Raw genomic sequence first — 15,281 nt, forward strand, 5'->3', positions numbered from 1 at the left:
TCCCCCACCTCAATTTCCGAACTCTGACTAACCAATTTCCATTGGTCTGATGATTGGGGATCGAGTATTGTCAGTATGCGTGCCGGGTCCACAGAGGGCGGTGGCACTCTAGCAACCGCTAATTGGTACCCTTTCCATAGTTAAAAAAATATTCCTTATTTTCGAAACAGATTACCATGACTCCTACCGAATGATGTCACGCAGACGATTTTCAATAAACAGACATCGATTGTCACTGATCTTTCCATTAGGATCACCTCTACTGACACTTGCAGATCACCTGGTACCATCTCTTCGAGTTTTCTCTTCAGCCAGTGGAAAGAGATCTGCAACAAACTTGTGGCTCAGGTTACCTTGAGGCTTTGCCTGCTATCATTCTGACAGGCAGAAGAGATGGAAGGTTTGGTGTCCTCGCACCGTGTTCTTTGATGAAAAGGTATTGGTTTTGGTAGCAGCCACAGTGGCCGGTTCCGGGTCAGACTTCCTAGTTTTCTGCATCCTTGACTTAACCCGGGGCTGATTCATTCCCTTTGACTTAGCATCTTTTGACTTTGAGGTTGTTTGGTCTTTAGAGGCTATGGGGGCCGATGTTGACATTGAACTCGACTTAGCCTCTTCGGTCATCGGAATCGAGAGATGGGTGATGATTTCCCTGTATGTACTTGATGAGGTTGTGCATCGACATACGGGATGCCTTCTTCTCCTTAGCCAATTGACCTTTGTTCATATCAATTAGCCCAATGATGAAAAAGGGTATTTTGCCACCGTTGCAAAATGTGATGTCGTCTGGTCTGAAAGTCTAAACCGGGATTTCAGTGTGGATGGCGGATGTGCATACTATTACAAGATGGGAAAGTAGACTGTCAATATTTTGGTCGGGGCTCCATCTTCAGTAGCGGAGCTAGTTTTATGGGGTTTGCCGATGGACGGTGCTTCTGTGTGTTCGACGATCCTGGTTTCAGGGTGTAAGCGGCTTCCACCGAGATCAAGTACTTCTTATAACAATCGTGAAATCGAGTTCGTCATCGGATAAACTGTCCTCGGCCTCCAGCCCTGGCTGAGACTCAGGGCAACTGTCTGCCCGTCTAAACGTTGCAAATAAAGCACGAACAGACTCAACGCGGAAGTTGGACATAGATATGCTGCAAACACAACAGATAGCCACAGCATATTCCACTCAACTAGCCCAATTGCTTAACGCGAGCACTCCTTGTCCCGATAACATAACAACACAATGGCAACATATTGCCCAATCCATGCAAACAGCCGCAAAATCCATACTTGGATTCCAGAGACCTCCACAAAGGAATTCATGGTATGACCAGGAGTGTCGTGCTGCTACCGAAGAGAAAAATGCGGCATATAGAGCTACTTTGCAATCAGTAGCAACGCGTAGCGCGCGAGAGAGATATCGGGAGAAAAGGAGAGAAGAGAAACGTCTTTTCCAATGGTCAACGAAATAATTGGACCATACCAATGCTTTAGACCTGGCAAGTCCACCATTGACCAGATATTTACTCTGCGGCAAATCCTAGAGAAGACCCAAGAGATGCAGATCGACATATTTCACCTTTTTCGATTATAAAGCAGCATTCGACAGTCCCCTCCGATCAAAGGTATTCCACGCAATGTTTGAATTTGGTATCCCCGCAAAGCTCATCCGGCTTTGTAAGATGACTTCATGTTTCAGACAAGGAGACAGCCTTTCGTGTGACTTATTCAACATTTTGCTGGAAAAAGTAATATGAGATGCAAATGTCAAAAGAAATGGCACAATTTACACCAATAGTCACATGTTACTTGGCTATGCTGATGACATAAACATCATGGGACGATCAGTAAAGGAAGTAGTTTATTCCTTTAGGAAGGTCGAAGCAGAATCTGCGAAAGTGGGTCTGGTGGTAAACGGCGAAAAGACCAAGTTGATGGTGTCGACGCGCAATGCGTCCATTGAGATCGGACCAACTGTTGAAGTTGGTTCCTACAATTTTGAGGTAGTTAAAGACTTCGTCTACCTCGGCACTGCCATAAACACAACAAACAACATCAGTTGTGAAATAAGAAGAAGAATTGTATTGGCCAACAGATGCTACTATGGTCTAAGTAAGCAATTTAAAAACAAAGCCACATCTCGTCAAACAAAAATAACACTATACAAAACGCTGATACTACCCGTGCTAATGTATGGCTCCGAAGCATGGGTACTTGCGCAAGCAGATAAGGCAGTGCTTGGTGTGTTTGAGAGGAAAATTCTTCGAAAGATCTACGGGCCGATTTGCGTTGACGGTGAATATCGACGTCGTATGAACCACGAGCTATATAAGCTATACAAAGACATGCATATAGTTAAACGTATCGAGATGCAACGATTGCGTTGGCTAGGCCATATCATGAGAATGAGCGATGATGAACCCGCTAAAAAGGCGTATGAATACATGCCACATGGCGGTGCACGCAGAATCGGCAGGTCTAAGCTTCGATGGAGCACACAAGTGGATGAAGAAATGGAAAGACGCGGTATTCCAAAAAGTCAAGCGAAAAACAGAGAGGAATGGAGATCTTTTCTTAGTTCGGTCTATGGAACAAATGTTCTGTAATGGGCCAACTAAGTAAGTAAGTAGATATGTTGTTTTAATAGAATAAAGCTTTTCTACAAGCTTCCACTCCCATTTTTTGTTATATTTGAACTTTTAGCAGTGGAAAGGTGTTATCAACTTCTTAAAAAAATTGAGGTTTACTGCTCTGTTGTTCCTTGAAAAGATAATCATAAATTGTTTGGAGAGAACCACCTCTTTCAAATGTGACAATAAATTAATTATCTGTGTACTGCAATCCTTGAGAGTTCCATTTAATTATGAAGCTATGCAGATCAGAATTAATTGTATGCAATTTCTGCAGACGCTTGAAAATTCAAGAAAATTAGTACTTTCAAAGACCATTGAGATGGCATCATAACATCCCTTGTAGATGGATGACCACTTCTTCTTATTGGAAACCAATGTTAACAAATTTATTTATTGTTTATTTATGTGTGTGAATAACCATAAAACGGTAAAGACAAAGGAAACGCGTATGTCGCAGTAACATTGCAAGGTTAACATTCACTTACAGGATTCTTTGAATTGCAACCATACGGACAAGGACGACAAAGAATATGATTAACCAGGATGCTGCCTGTCATTGTTGCTGTACGCCACGTGTTTGAAACATCAAATCGTTGTCGGGAGTCTGCAATTAATTTTTAAATGTTTCAATTTCTATGAGATACAATGTTGAGAAGATGATGATGATGATGTGGTGGCTGAAATAACCATTGCCGCCCTTGTCCTTCATTTGAGAATTTGTAGCACATCAGAGGTAATCAAATTGTGGTTTTTATAAATTTTTATTTAATCCCAGAATCTCCACGTATTTTAACTACATCACCTTTTTTAGGCTAACGAGGGTATATACACTTCGGTACGACCATCGAAATTACCGAATTTAAGCCCAAAGCATTTTTGGACGAAATCTGTTTCAGACAATTTGGAGTCGATTTAGCCATGTCCGTCCATCTGTCGTTATATTTTGCCCAATCTTAGTTAAAGTTCGAACATTGGACATATCGGACCACTCCTTCGGTAACCTTCCCCACAAAAGTCCAATATTTGTTGTCTGCAAAATGGGGTGAACCATAAATCTCGAACAGAGCAATAGATTTGCCGCTCTCAAGCCAGATACTGAAATAAAAAAAAAAACAATAATATGTTATAGCACAAAATTGCACAGTGCAAAATATGTATCGATAACTTACATCACCAACCTCGTATCTCAAAAAATAGTTTTTTTCAGGAGTATAAAAAACGATTAATTTTTTGATACATTTGTGGATGGGTAAAAGTTTAAAATTTAGTAGATCTAATTCCATAATTTTTTTTTTTAAATAATAGAAAATCCTAGTTCGAGGAAAAGTGACGACACAATTTCAAACGAAAAGCATTATTAGTATGCGAAAAAACACGTAATGTAAGAGGAAGATAGTTCCAAGACCTTGCAATGCGTACAACAAAAGAATTTTCATAATAAGAGTTATCAATCAGAGGAATATTAATTTGTATATTGTAGCGTGGTATATTGAAACGTCTTGATAACCCTCTTTGGGTATAATTTCCCGATTTGATAATTGCTATTGCAGCTTTTACTGCTGCCTCCTTTTGTCCTCCTCCTGTAGTGGCTGAAAATGAATTTGACATTGGATTTAGAATATTTTTTTTAGGTGACGACGTAGAATACTCCATTCCATGTACTTACCACCACTATCGCCTCCAAAATCCGAGGTATCATCTCCGATCTCCGGGGTATCATTCAGGGTGATCTCCGGGGTATCATTCAGGGTGATCTCCGGGGTATCATTCAGGGTGATCTCCGGGGTATCATTCGGGGTGATCTGCGGGGTATCATTCGGGGTGATCTCCGGGGTATCATTCAGGGTGATCTTCTCGCTCGAGATAATGTAGGAGGTTGTTGGTGCCATTAACCATTCGAGGCACGCGTCGAAACGCGCCTTCGCATACACCATTGTTTGCTCCGATGGTGTTTCTCCTACTCGCTTTCTTATTTCGCTGAAGAACTTCTCTATGGTGTAATGCGTTGTTAAATGTTGCAAAAATACATTGGAATATTCATTCAACAATTGCTGCCACGCAGTAAGCATACAATACAAAAAACCCTTGTTAAAGTATATGACACTTTGCAAAAATGTTCGGAATTCTGTGCAAAAGTCCTTCTTATTTTGCGGACTATCTCCTTCTTGTAACATGAGTACAAATCTGGTCATCATAACCACAAATTTTAAAGTACTTTCGAGATTTTTAGATATTCCACAACGTCAGAATTAAAAATGGCATTGAACTTATCAAAATCAAAACTATCATAATTGTAAGCTAATATGAAATATTGTAAGTCTAAATTAGGGTTAAAGTGCAGCAAATACTCAGCCGTAATGTCATATTTATCCGTAGTGCCATATGTATTGTACTTTAGTTTTCCTGTCATAAATGCTTCAGTTATGTGTAGAAGAATATGAGCGGCGTCATACATGAACACTTTTCCGTGATAACGTATATTTCTTGAATTATAATCGGACACCAATGCTTGATGGTTTGATGCTGCATCGCCGACATACGCAACAATCTCCACACCAATATTTGCTGCAGCATATTCTATTTCTTGAATCATTTCGTGAAGATCGTATTGTTTACGCCATTCCACTCCGATTAAGATTTTCCATTTATATTGAAGGGCGCTTAACATAAACGCATATTCATTGGCCTTTATCCCGTTGCGTGTTATATGTAACTGGTCAAAACTAAGAACACATTTTTTTATGCCATCGTGAATGATGCCCATGTACGCGGAGTAAGAAGACAATTTCCTTCTTGTGGATTCCGCGAATCCAATACTACTTATCGGATACCAACTATGAACCACCGGTATTGGCGGTGTTTAGTTCCCAGAATTAACAGATCTAAAGCATAACCCCTCTTAGATAGGAGTAATTTTGTCATAATTACTAATCTTTGGGGCACACTGTACGGATCATCATTGCCACTTCACAGTAATCCCATGTTTCTATGATGACATTTTCCTAAATATTTATAAAAATAAATACTTTGTAATAACAAAATTAAGCAAAGACTATATTCGGACAGGGCGAATTAGTTTTCAACGAAAGGAGCAAAGATCTGTAATAATTTTTCCAAATATAGGTGACTTTGTCGGTATATGGCCTCCAAAAATTACATGTTTACATTTAACATACAAAAGTAATGGTCAGAATAGGAATCTATTCTGCCCTGAACCCGACCTCCATCCAACATTTCGTGACGATAGCCCCATTATTGCCGGCCTGTAGCTGGATTTTAATTTTTAATGGACGGACGGACGGGCACACATCTCTAAATCGCGTGTACGGTATAAACAAAACTACACAAAATTACCACAAACATTAATTTTCCACAACAAAATAAGCAAAACAAGATATATTTCACTCCGAGAAAAGTCATTTTTTAAGTACTATACAAAAAACAACGAATTAAAATGTTAAAACTTTTTTAAAATATTATACCGAACGAACTTATTCAGTACTAAGGAAGTTTATTACTGTTAATTCCACTAGAAATATTACACCTTTTTAAACTCATATTACCATTGCTACAACAGTAGTAGTAGTAGTAATAATTTACATAAGTAGTGATGAATGCGTACTTTGTACTATAACAGATAAGCAGTAAGCAACATGATCCAAGAATGATCTATACACTTGAAAACATTTAGATTGTTATACGGGAATGGCTTTTATGTTACACAAATTTTCATTATTTTTCCATTTATATATATATATATATATATATATATATATATATATATATATATATATATATATATATATATATATACTATGAAAACATTAAAGTCTTAGCCACATATCTACCCACAATGCGTGGTCATCTCAATCGCATTGATGATTTGCTGAAGAAACCACAATTTGGATGATAAAAGTAAAGTGTAGTGTAGCTTGGCAAGGTTTCCATTTTTTGTAATTAATTTTTTGCATTATTTACGTTTTCTAGCTCTAAGTAGTAAATAAAAAAACAACGTTTTTAGAAAAAAGGAAAATTTATGGACATTTATTTTTTCGTTCGTTCCGATTTTGGCCAAAGTATGACAACACCAATTAAAAATTCTAAGGACATTACACTCAATGTTGTTACTGCAATTGTTAAAAGTAAGGTGGCAAATTCTTTGGCCGAAAGTAAGAGGAAAATCATTATTGGCAGTTGGACCAGAGGGGAGAGTATTAGAAATGTACACAAATCACCAGGCTGGAATGAGAAGAAACACTTAACTTTCAAACCATAATATTCCCTTTGCTAATTACCCTTGATTGTAAATTTCCTTTATAACCCATACGCAAACGATACAGTTCTGCCAGGGAACCAATTAAATAGGCAATGATCACACATATACCATGTAGGTCAAACAGATCGGAAAGCTGTAACAAATGGATATTTTACAATTACAATTACATTAGAAAGTGTGTTTTTGGAGTGTGCGAATTATTCATTACCAACCAAACCACAAAAGACAGACGGACAGACAGACAACAGCAGGTGAACTACTTTATCTGATGATGACGTTTATTGTGGTTGTTGGGCAAATGACAAAGAAAGTGAATGAATTTGATGATTCGAACAAAATGCTGGGGAGGAGGTGGCAATAGTTCTCATTTTTGAATGGCGGAAGTGGAATGGGTTTTGTATCATATTTAGGGTTTGTGGTTTAAGTCTTTTGTTTTTTGTAATGACATTTGAGACAAATACTCGTGCTAACCTACATTGTAGTTTTGGCAAGTTATGCTTTATGATGGTAAATGCTAAGTCTACCAAAGACGATGGAAGATCACTGAGTTCATATATAGACACGAGAAGCAGTATTTATCATATTTAGGCAAACTCCTTCAGGTACCTCCCAAACATCACTTTGATTTTTGTTGAAGCAACTTGCATTCGCTGCCTCAATTACGATGGTAAAAGTTATTTCAGGGGCAAGTCCATACTTCTTGAGAAAACAGCCCGAAGGGTGTAAAAACCCCCTATGGCACCCCCATGGTCTATGTCGGTCCATTCCTTTAGGTACCTTTTCCGCAAACATTTTGAACTTTAATCCTAATCAATCAGAAACCCCATACATAAGTTTTTTGTGAAAAAAGTGTTCAATTTGCCCAGGCTGAGGGTATATCTCTGTCGGAAAAGTCGACTGATACTTTTTTACTTGTTTAAATCCTAATAAAAATAATTCAACTCTCGCCATCAAAATTACAGGAGTTTACTTTTTATTTAATTCATTCATTTAATTTATAAGATACATTAAACTTCATTCATTGAGGAGTCGTTCCTCCTCCTCTTCCGACATCTGTATGTCGAGGGCAGCCATTTGCTCACCCATTTCCATTTGTGCGTCCAATGGCATCAACAGTTGTTGTTGTTGGTCTTGTTGTTGTTGTTGGTCTTGTTGTTGTTGGTGCTGCTGTTGTTGTTGCAGCACCTGCAGCTGGCGGGACACCTCACGTAGGTGTTGTTGCTGTTGTTGCCGCTCGCCTTGCAGAAGCAACAGTTGCTGCCGGAGCAACTCGTTGGCCTGCAGCAATTGATTGACCAATTGTTGTTGTTGGTCTTGTTGTTGTTGTTGTTGGTCTTGTTGTTGTTGTTGTTGGTCTTGTTGTTGTTGTTGTTGGTGCTGCTGTTGTTGTTGCAGCACCTGCAGCTGGCGGGACACCTCACGTAGGTGTTGTTGCTGCTGTTGCAGTGCAGCTGCTCCGCTAAAACATGGCTTCTCGTCAACATCATCATCCGCATCATCCGACGAGTCCACAATTAAAATAACCTCCTCGGACTTCTTCGGTTCCTCCTCCTTTGGCTGGCGGCGCCGTCCCTCCATCTTTACTTCCTGGCACTTCGGACAATAGAAGTCCTCGAAGGATTTGGTTGTTGTTGAGTTTTTCTTCTCGTGCCCTCTCTTACATGTTTTAATTGTTGTCACAATTTGAACAATTAATCCCTGCAAGAAAAGAAAAGTTATTGTTTATATTATACTATACTATTATACACTATCATAAATACTTACGGTTCTACGCGACATATTTAAAGAAAAGAAAGAAAACAATTTGAAAAAACGACCGGTATGAACAATTTTTCTTTTGGAATTGAAAATGCGATAAATGAAAATCAGGGCCTACTTTTGACGGCGTTGTGTTATTATTGAAGGTAAATGTCATGTTCACACGAGCGTTTCAATTACGTTGTTCGCCTGTCGAACGAAAATTTAAACCGAAAACACATAAATTATACATAAATTGAATAGGAAAAGCAATAGACTTTCCTTCAAATGTATCTTCTATATTTAACCACACACATTTCATTAATTTTTTCCATAAATTCTAAATAATTTTGTATTTTCAATATATTTTTATATGTTTCTATTTTCAAAATTAAAGAGAGAGAGACATGTCAAAACAATGTTTGTGTATACAGACTTTCAGTTATTTGTTTTCTTTTTGTTTCTGATTTGTTACGCGATTTTGAACTAATCTACAAGAAATGTGTGTGGAATTAAGAAGGAAACACAACCATCTTCCTTCTGCATCTATATAAAATGTTTAGTTCATTAATTTTCATTCATATTTTTCCTTTTTTCTAAAAATTTTTGTGTTTTCAACAAATTTTTCAATTTTGAATTTAGACATGTCATAATTAATTTTTTCGATAAATTCTCTCATTTGTTAGGGATGGGACATACTTATTCGTCGTTCAGAGAGTATTTCTAATCGAACAACGTAGAAAAATCGTCGTTCGTTCATAGAATTTTGTGTGGGGAAATAAGTAATTTATTCGTAGTTATGGGTCGAACAACGAATAGAGAACGAACGACGTACCGTGGAAACGGGCTATTACGTACACAAAAAAGTTGTAAAATGTTCACCTCTCTTTAACCCTTTCGGTGCTTCTCTTTTGTTTTTGATCTGAAAAATATATTTTTCCAATTTTATATATACTTAAGCCCACTATATGAATAATCAAAACTAATTTCCTAACATTTTGTTTGGAAAAGTGGTTTTTGGACACTATGCCATATGGCATAGAATGTATTTAAAGGAAAAAAAAAAACAAAACTAAAATATTCAAGTTTTTAATTAAATGTCATCTTATAGAATACCAGGAGGCCTTATAGAAGATGAAGAGGTCTTCTTATAGAAGAGCAGGACGTCTTCTCATGAAAGAGCAGAAGTTCCTATCATAGAAGGGCAGGATGTCTTCTCCTGGAAGAGCAAAAGGTCGTCTCATAGAAGGACAGGATGTTTTCACATAGAAGAGCAGGACGTTTGCATATAGAAGCAGGAGGTCTTCATATAGAAGAGCAGGAGGTCTTCATATAGAAGAGCAGGAGGTCTTCTTATTGAAGAGCAAGAGGTCTTCTTATAGTAGAGCTGGAGGTCCTCTCCTTGAAGAGCAGGAGGTCCTCTTCTTGAAGAGCAGGACGTCTTTTCATGGAAGAGCAGGACGTTTGCATATAAAAGGGCAGGATGTCTTCTTATAGAAGAGAAGGAGGACTTCTTATACAAGAGCAGGAGGTCTGCTCATAGAAGAGCAGGGCGTCTTCTTGTAGAAGAGAAGGACCTTTGCATATAGAAGGGCAGGAGGTATTCTTATAGAAGAGAAGGAGGTCTTCTTATATAAGAGCAGGAGGTCTGCTCATAGAAGAGCAGGACGTATTCTCTTAGAAGAGCAGGAGACCTTCTTATAAAAAACCAGATGGTTTTCTCATAGAAGAGCAGGGGCCCTTCTTATAGAAAAGCATAAGATCTTCTCATTGAAGACCAGGAGGTCTACTTATAGAAGACATGAAGGTATTTCATAGAATATCTGGAGGAAAAATTATGCGCACGATAACTCTTGAAGGGAGTGACCGATGTAATCCATACTCTGCACATACTAATATATCTAGCAGATATAGATCAGGTTCGAATATGGACTATATTTGTCTACTCCTTCTGGTACCTTCCACACAACATTGCGGATAAGTTCACTTTAAGACCTGCTCTCGAATTACTTTGATTTTTGTTGAAGCGATTTGCATTCGCTACCTCCATTACGACGGTAAAAGTTTTTTTCAGGGGCAAGTCCATATTTCTTGGGAAAATATCCCGAAAGCTGTAAAAAATCCTATGTCACCATATGTGGCTCTCGAACTGTTCTACCGATTTGGTGCAACATTTGGTCATCGTCATATTTTATCCAAACTTAGTTGCATGGGGCAATTCCGGTCCCCAACTTCCGGTACTTCTCCCCAATATTTAAAAATGGTCACTAAAATGTTAGGACGATATCACTTGAATGGTGCAACCAATTTGGTCCAATCTTTGGATCTCCTAATATTTTATCAACATTTAGTTTAACTTCTAAAATTGCCCATATCGGTCCTCACTAAGGTTACCTCCCCCACAAAAGTTAAACATTTGTGTTAATTCCTAATCCACATTTTTGTCGGCAAGTTCAAATGTTCAAAAAGGGCCACAAAATTCTGAAGAGACCCTAAATACATCCGATCTGTCCGTAGATAAAAGTTTCAATTCACATTGGAGTAGGGTATATCTCTGTCGGCAAAGCCGCCTGACACTTTTTTACTTGTTCTACTCCCATTTTTTATTATATTTGAACTTTTAGCATTGCAAATTTGTCGTCAGACTTCTTGAAAAATTGAGGTTCACCGCTCTGTTGTTCCTTAAAAAGTTAATCATAAATTGTTTGGAGAGAACCACATCTTTCAAATGTGACAATAAATTAATTATCTGTGTACTGCAATCCTTATGAGTTCCATTTAATTATGACGATATACAGATCAGAATTAATTGTGTGCAATTTCTGCAGGCGCTTTAAAATTCAAGAAAATTAGTACTTTCAAAGACCATTGAGATGGCACCATAACATCCCTTGTAGATGAATGACCACTTCTTCTTATTGGAAACCAATGTTAACAAATTTATTTATTGGTTTTTTTTTCTATGTGTGTGTGAATGTCCATAAAACGGTAAAGACAATGGAAACGCGTATGTCGCAGTAACATTGCAAGGTTAACATTCACTTACAGGATTCTTCCAATTGCAACCATACGGACAAGGACGACAAGGAATATGATTAACCAGGATGCTGCCTGTCATTGTTGCTGTCCGCCGCCACGTGTTTCAAACATCAAATCGTTGTCGAGAGTCTGAAATTAATTTTTAAATGTTTCAATTTCTATGAGATACAATGTTGAGAAGATGATGATGACGATGTGGTGGCTGAAATAACCATTGCCGCCCTTGTCGTTCATTTGAGAATTTGTAGCACATCAGAGGTAATCAAATTGTGGTAGTTAGTAATGCACGTGGAAGAATAATGAAGGATAGGAATAGCTGAATCAAAATTAATGCGTTTTCTTTTAGCTATGTATTTTGTGAAGAGGTTGCGTATTTGTTTGTGAGTGCTTTTTGTTTTATTCGCTTTCTGGCTATCATCTTCCTTCCACTTTATGTGTTTATTAATGCAGGTTATTTGTTCGCATGTTTAATTGTAATTAGAAAGGACTCAATGAGACTTACACACATACGTAAGTATGAATGTGTGTTGCATTATGCAACAATAACAAATACAGTGGTTATTGTTAGGATGTCCAGGCACATCGTGTGGGCTTTTTAAATCAATTTTTTCAAAGACCAACTGAACCTGAAGCGTGGATTTTTTAAATCAATTTTTTCAAAGACCAACTGAACCTGAAACTTGGATTTTTTAAATCAATTTTTTCAAAGACCAACTGAACCTGAAGCGTGGATTTTTAAATCAATTTTTTTAAAGACCAACTGAACCTGAAACGTGGATTTTTTAAATCAATTTTTTTAAAGACCAACTGAACCTGAAGCGTGGATTTTTTAAATCAATTTTTTCAAAGACCAACTGAACCTGAAGCGTGGATTTTTAAATCAATTTTTTTAAAGACCAACTGAACCTGAAACTTGGATTTTTTAAATCAATTTTTTCAAAGACCAACTGAACCTGAAGCGTGGATTTTTAAATCAATTTTTTTAAAGACCAACTGAACCTGAAACGTGGATTTTTTAAATCAATTTTTTTAAAGACCAACTGAACCTGAAGCGTGGATTTTTTAAATCAATTTTTTCAAAGACCAACTGAACCTGAAGCGTGGATTTTTAAATCAATTTTTTTAAAGACCAACTGAACCTGAAACTTGGATTTTTTAAATCAATTTTTTCAAAGACCAACTGAACCTGAAGCGTGGATTTTTAAATCAATTTTTTTAAAGACCAACTGAACCTGAAACGTGGATTTTTTAAATCAATTTTTTTAAAGACCAACTGAACCTGAAGCGTGGATTTTTTAAATCAATTTTTTCAAAGACCTAGTAAACCAGAAGCTTGGATTTTTTAAATCAATTTTTTCAAAGACCTAGTAAACCAGAAGCGTGGATTTTTTAAATCAATTTTTTCAAAGACCTAGTAAACCAGAAGCGTGGATTTTTTAAATCAATTTTTTCAAAGACCTAGTAAACCAGAAGCGTGGATTTTTTAAATCATTTTTTTCAAAGACCTACTAAACCAGAAGCGTGGATTTTTTAAATCATTTTTTTCAAAGACCTACTAAACCAGAAGCGTGGATTTTTTAAATCATTTTTTTCAAAGACCAACTGAACCTGAAGCGTGTATTTCTTAAATCAAATTTTTCAAAGACCAACTGAACCTGAAGCGTGTATTTCTTAAATCAAATTTTTCAAAGGCCTTCAGGCTCGTGAATTTCAATTCTTTTAATTCCAAACCACTGTTCATCAACTTCATAATTTTGCAATTAATGCAGTAACAATTTGTTCCTCTGCTTAGAATCTGTAGCTCTGAACTTCTCCTCTTAGCCTCTTTCAATGGTAAGATAATTAAGTGTATCTTTCCCCCCAAAGTTAATTTAATGGAGTGCCGCTGCCTCTACAATACTTTTATGCACACTTTTTAAGTTAATTTTTTTCATCTTCCATTCACCAGTACAAGAGTATCATCATCAATGGTTCCAACCACCAAATGTGTGTTTAATGCGTCGTTCACCTCTCCCTTGACTCTTCGCATGTTGCCTGTTCTTTTTCTTAATTATTTTAATTGAAATGTTCTTTATGATCATCATTATTTTAGCGAATTAGATTGCGGCAAATTAGTAAGATAAATTGTTGGCAGCGGTGGTGGTGGTCGTGTGGAGGCAGTGCATCATTTAATGGTTAATATTAAGTGGCCATTTATTCCTGGCCAAATGAGGTGTACGGCATGGCACGTTGTTGCAGTTATGCGCAAAAAAAAGAAGAACGGATAATTAATTATGAACAGAGAAACAATTGAATGAAGGAAGAAGAGGAGGAATGGAGAGACGACCAAATCAATAAAATAAAATAACTGTGAAACTCTGGGTCCATGAAAAAATCTTCTTTTGAAAAATATTCTTTTAAAAATCCACTTTTGTGGCTCTTATGGTCCTTCAAAAAATATTCTTTTAAAAATCCACTTTTGTGGCTCTTATGGTCCTTCAAAAAATATTCTTTTAAAAATCCACGTTTGTGGCTCTCATGGTCCTTCAAAAAATATTCTTTTAAAAATCCACGTTTGTGGCTCTTATGGTCCTTCAAAAAATATTCTTTTAAAAATCCACGTTTGTGGCTCTTATGGTCCTTCAAAAAATATTCTTTTAAAAATCCACGTTTGTGGCTCTTATGGTCCTTCAAAAAATATTCTTTTAAAAATCCACGTTTGTGGCTCTTATGGTCCTTCAAAAAATATTCTTTTAAAAATCCACGTTTGTGGCTCTTATGGTCCTTCAAAAAATGTTCTTTAAAAAATCCACGTTTGTGTTGGTCCTAGAAAAAATATTCTTTAAAAAATCCACGTTTGTGTTGGTCTTTGAAAAAATATTTTTTATAAAATCCACGTTTGTGTTGGTCCTTGAAAAAATATTCTTTAAAAAATCCACGTTTGTGTTGGTCCTAGAAAAAATATTCTTTAAAAAATCCACGTTTGTGTTGGTCCTAGAAAAAATATTCTTTAAAAATCCACGTTTGTGTTGGTCCTAGAAAAAATATTCTTTAAAAAATCCACGTTTGTGTTGGTCCTAGAAAAAATATTCTTTAAAAAATCCACGTTTGTGTTGGTCCTAGAAAAAATATTCTTTAAAAATACACGTTTGTGTTGGTCCTAGAAAAAATATTCTTTAAAAATCCACGTTTGTGTTGGTCCTAGAAAAAATATTCTTTAAAAAATCCACGTTTGTGTTGGTCCTAGAAAAAATATTCTTTAAAAATCCACGTTTGTGTTGGTCCTAGAAAAAATATTCTTTAAAAAATCCACGTTTGTGTTGGTCCTAGAAAAAATATTCTTTAAAAAATCCACGTTTGTGTTGGTCCTAGAAAAAATATTCTTTAAAAAATCCACGTTTGTGTTGGTCCTAGAAAAAATATTCTTTAAAAAATCCACGTTTGTGTTGGTCCTAGAAAAAATATTCTTTAAAAAATCCACGTTTGTGTTGATCCTAGAAAAAATATTCTTTAACAAATCCACGTTTGTGTTGGTCCTAGAAAAAATATTCTTTAAAAAATCCACGTTTGTGTTGGTCCTAGAAAAAATATTCTTTAAAAAATCCACGTTTGTGTTGGTCCTAGAA

At 36.6% G+C, this 15,281-nt stretch overlaps 2 protein-coding genes across 2 annotated transcripts in view; one reads left to right on the plus strand and one right to left on the minus strand.

Annotated features, from left to right (window-relative positions):
- Positions 1–15,281, plus strand: part of Bx (LIM domain-containing protein Beadex) — a 213,615-nt gene that overhangs the window by 40,224 nt on the left and 158,110 nt on the right. The window lies entirely within an intron of this gene.
- On the minus strand, positions 7,915–8,703 carry LOC141396812 (uncharacterized). Its single transcript, XM_073972468.1, has 3 exons — positions 8,665–8,703; positions 8,109–8,598; positions 7,915–8,030 (listed from the first exon to the last, which is right to left on the minus strand). Exons 1-3 carry the CDS (start codon positions 8,677–8,679, stop codon positions 7,915–7,917), a joined length of 621 nt encoding a protein of 206 aa, XP_073828569.1. The 5' UTR covers positions 8,680–8,703.

This window comes from Musca autumnalis, unplaced genomic scaffold, assembly GCF_047663935.1.
Source record: "Musca autumnalis isolate F117 unplaced genomic scaffold, ASM4766393v1 scaffold_3, whole genome shotgun sequence".
Classification (NCBI taxonomy): domain Eukaryota; kingdom Metazoa; phylum Arthropoda; class Insecta; order Diptera; family Muscidae; genus Musca; species Musca autumnalis.

What these genes read in the sequence shown, in the direction of transcription:
- LOC141396812 (XM_073972468.1), bottom strand. An exon ending in ACAACAGCAACAACACCTAC is followed by an intron (nt 8,031 to 8,108) that starts GTGAGGTGTCCC and finishes AACAACAACAAG; the next exon opens with ACCAACAACAACAACTGTTG.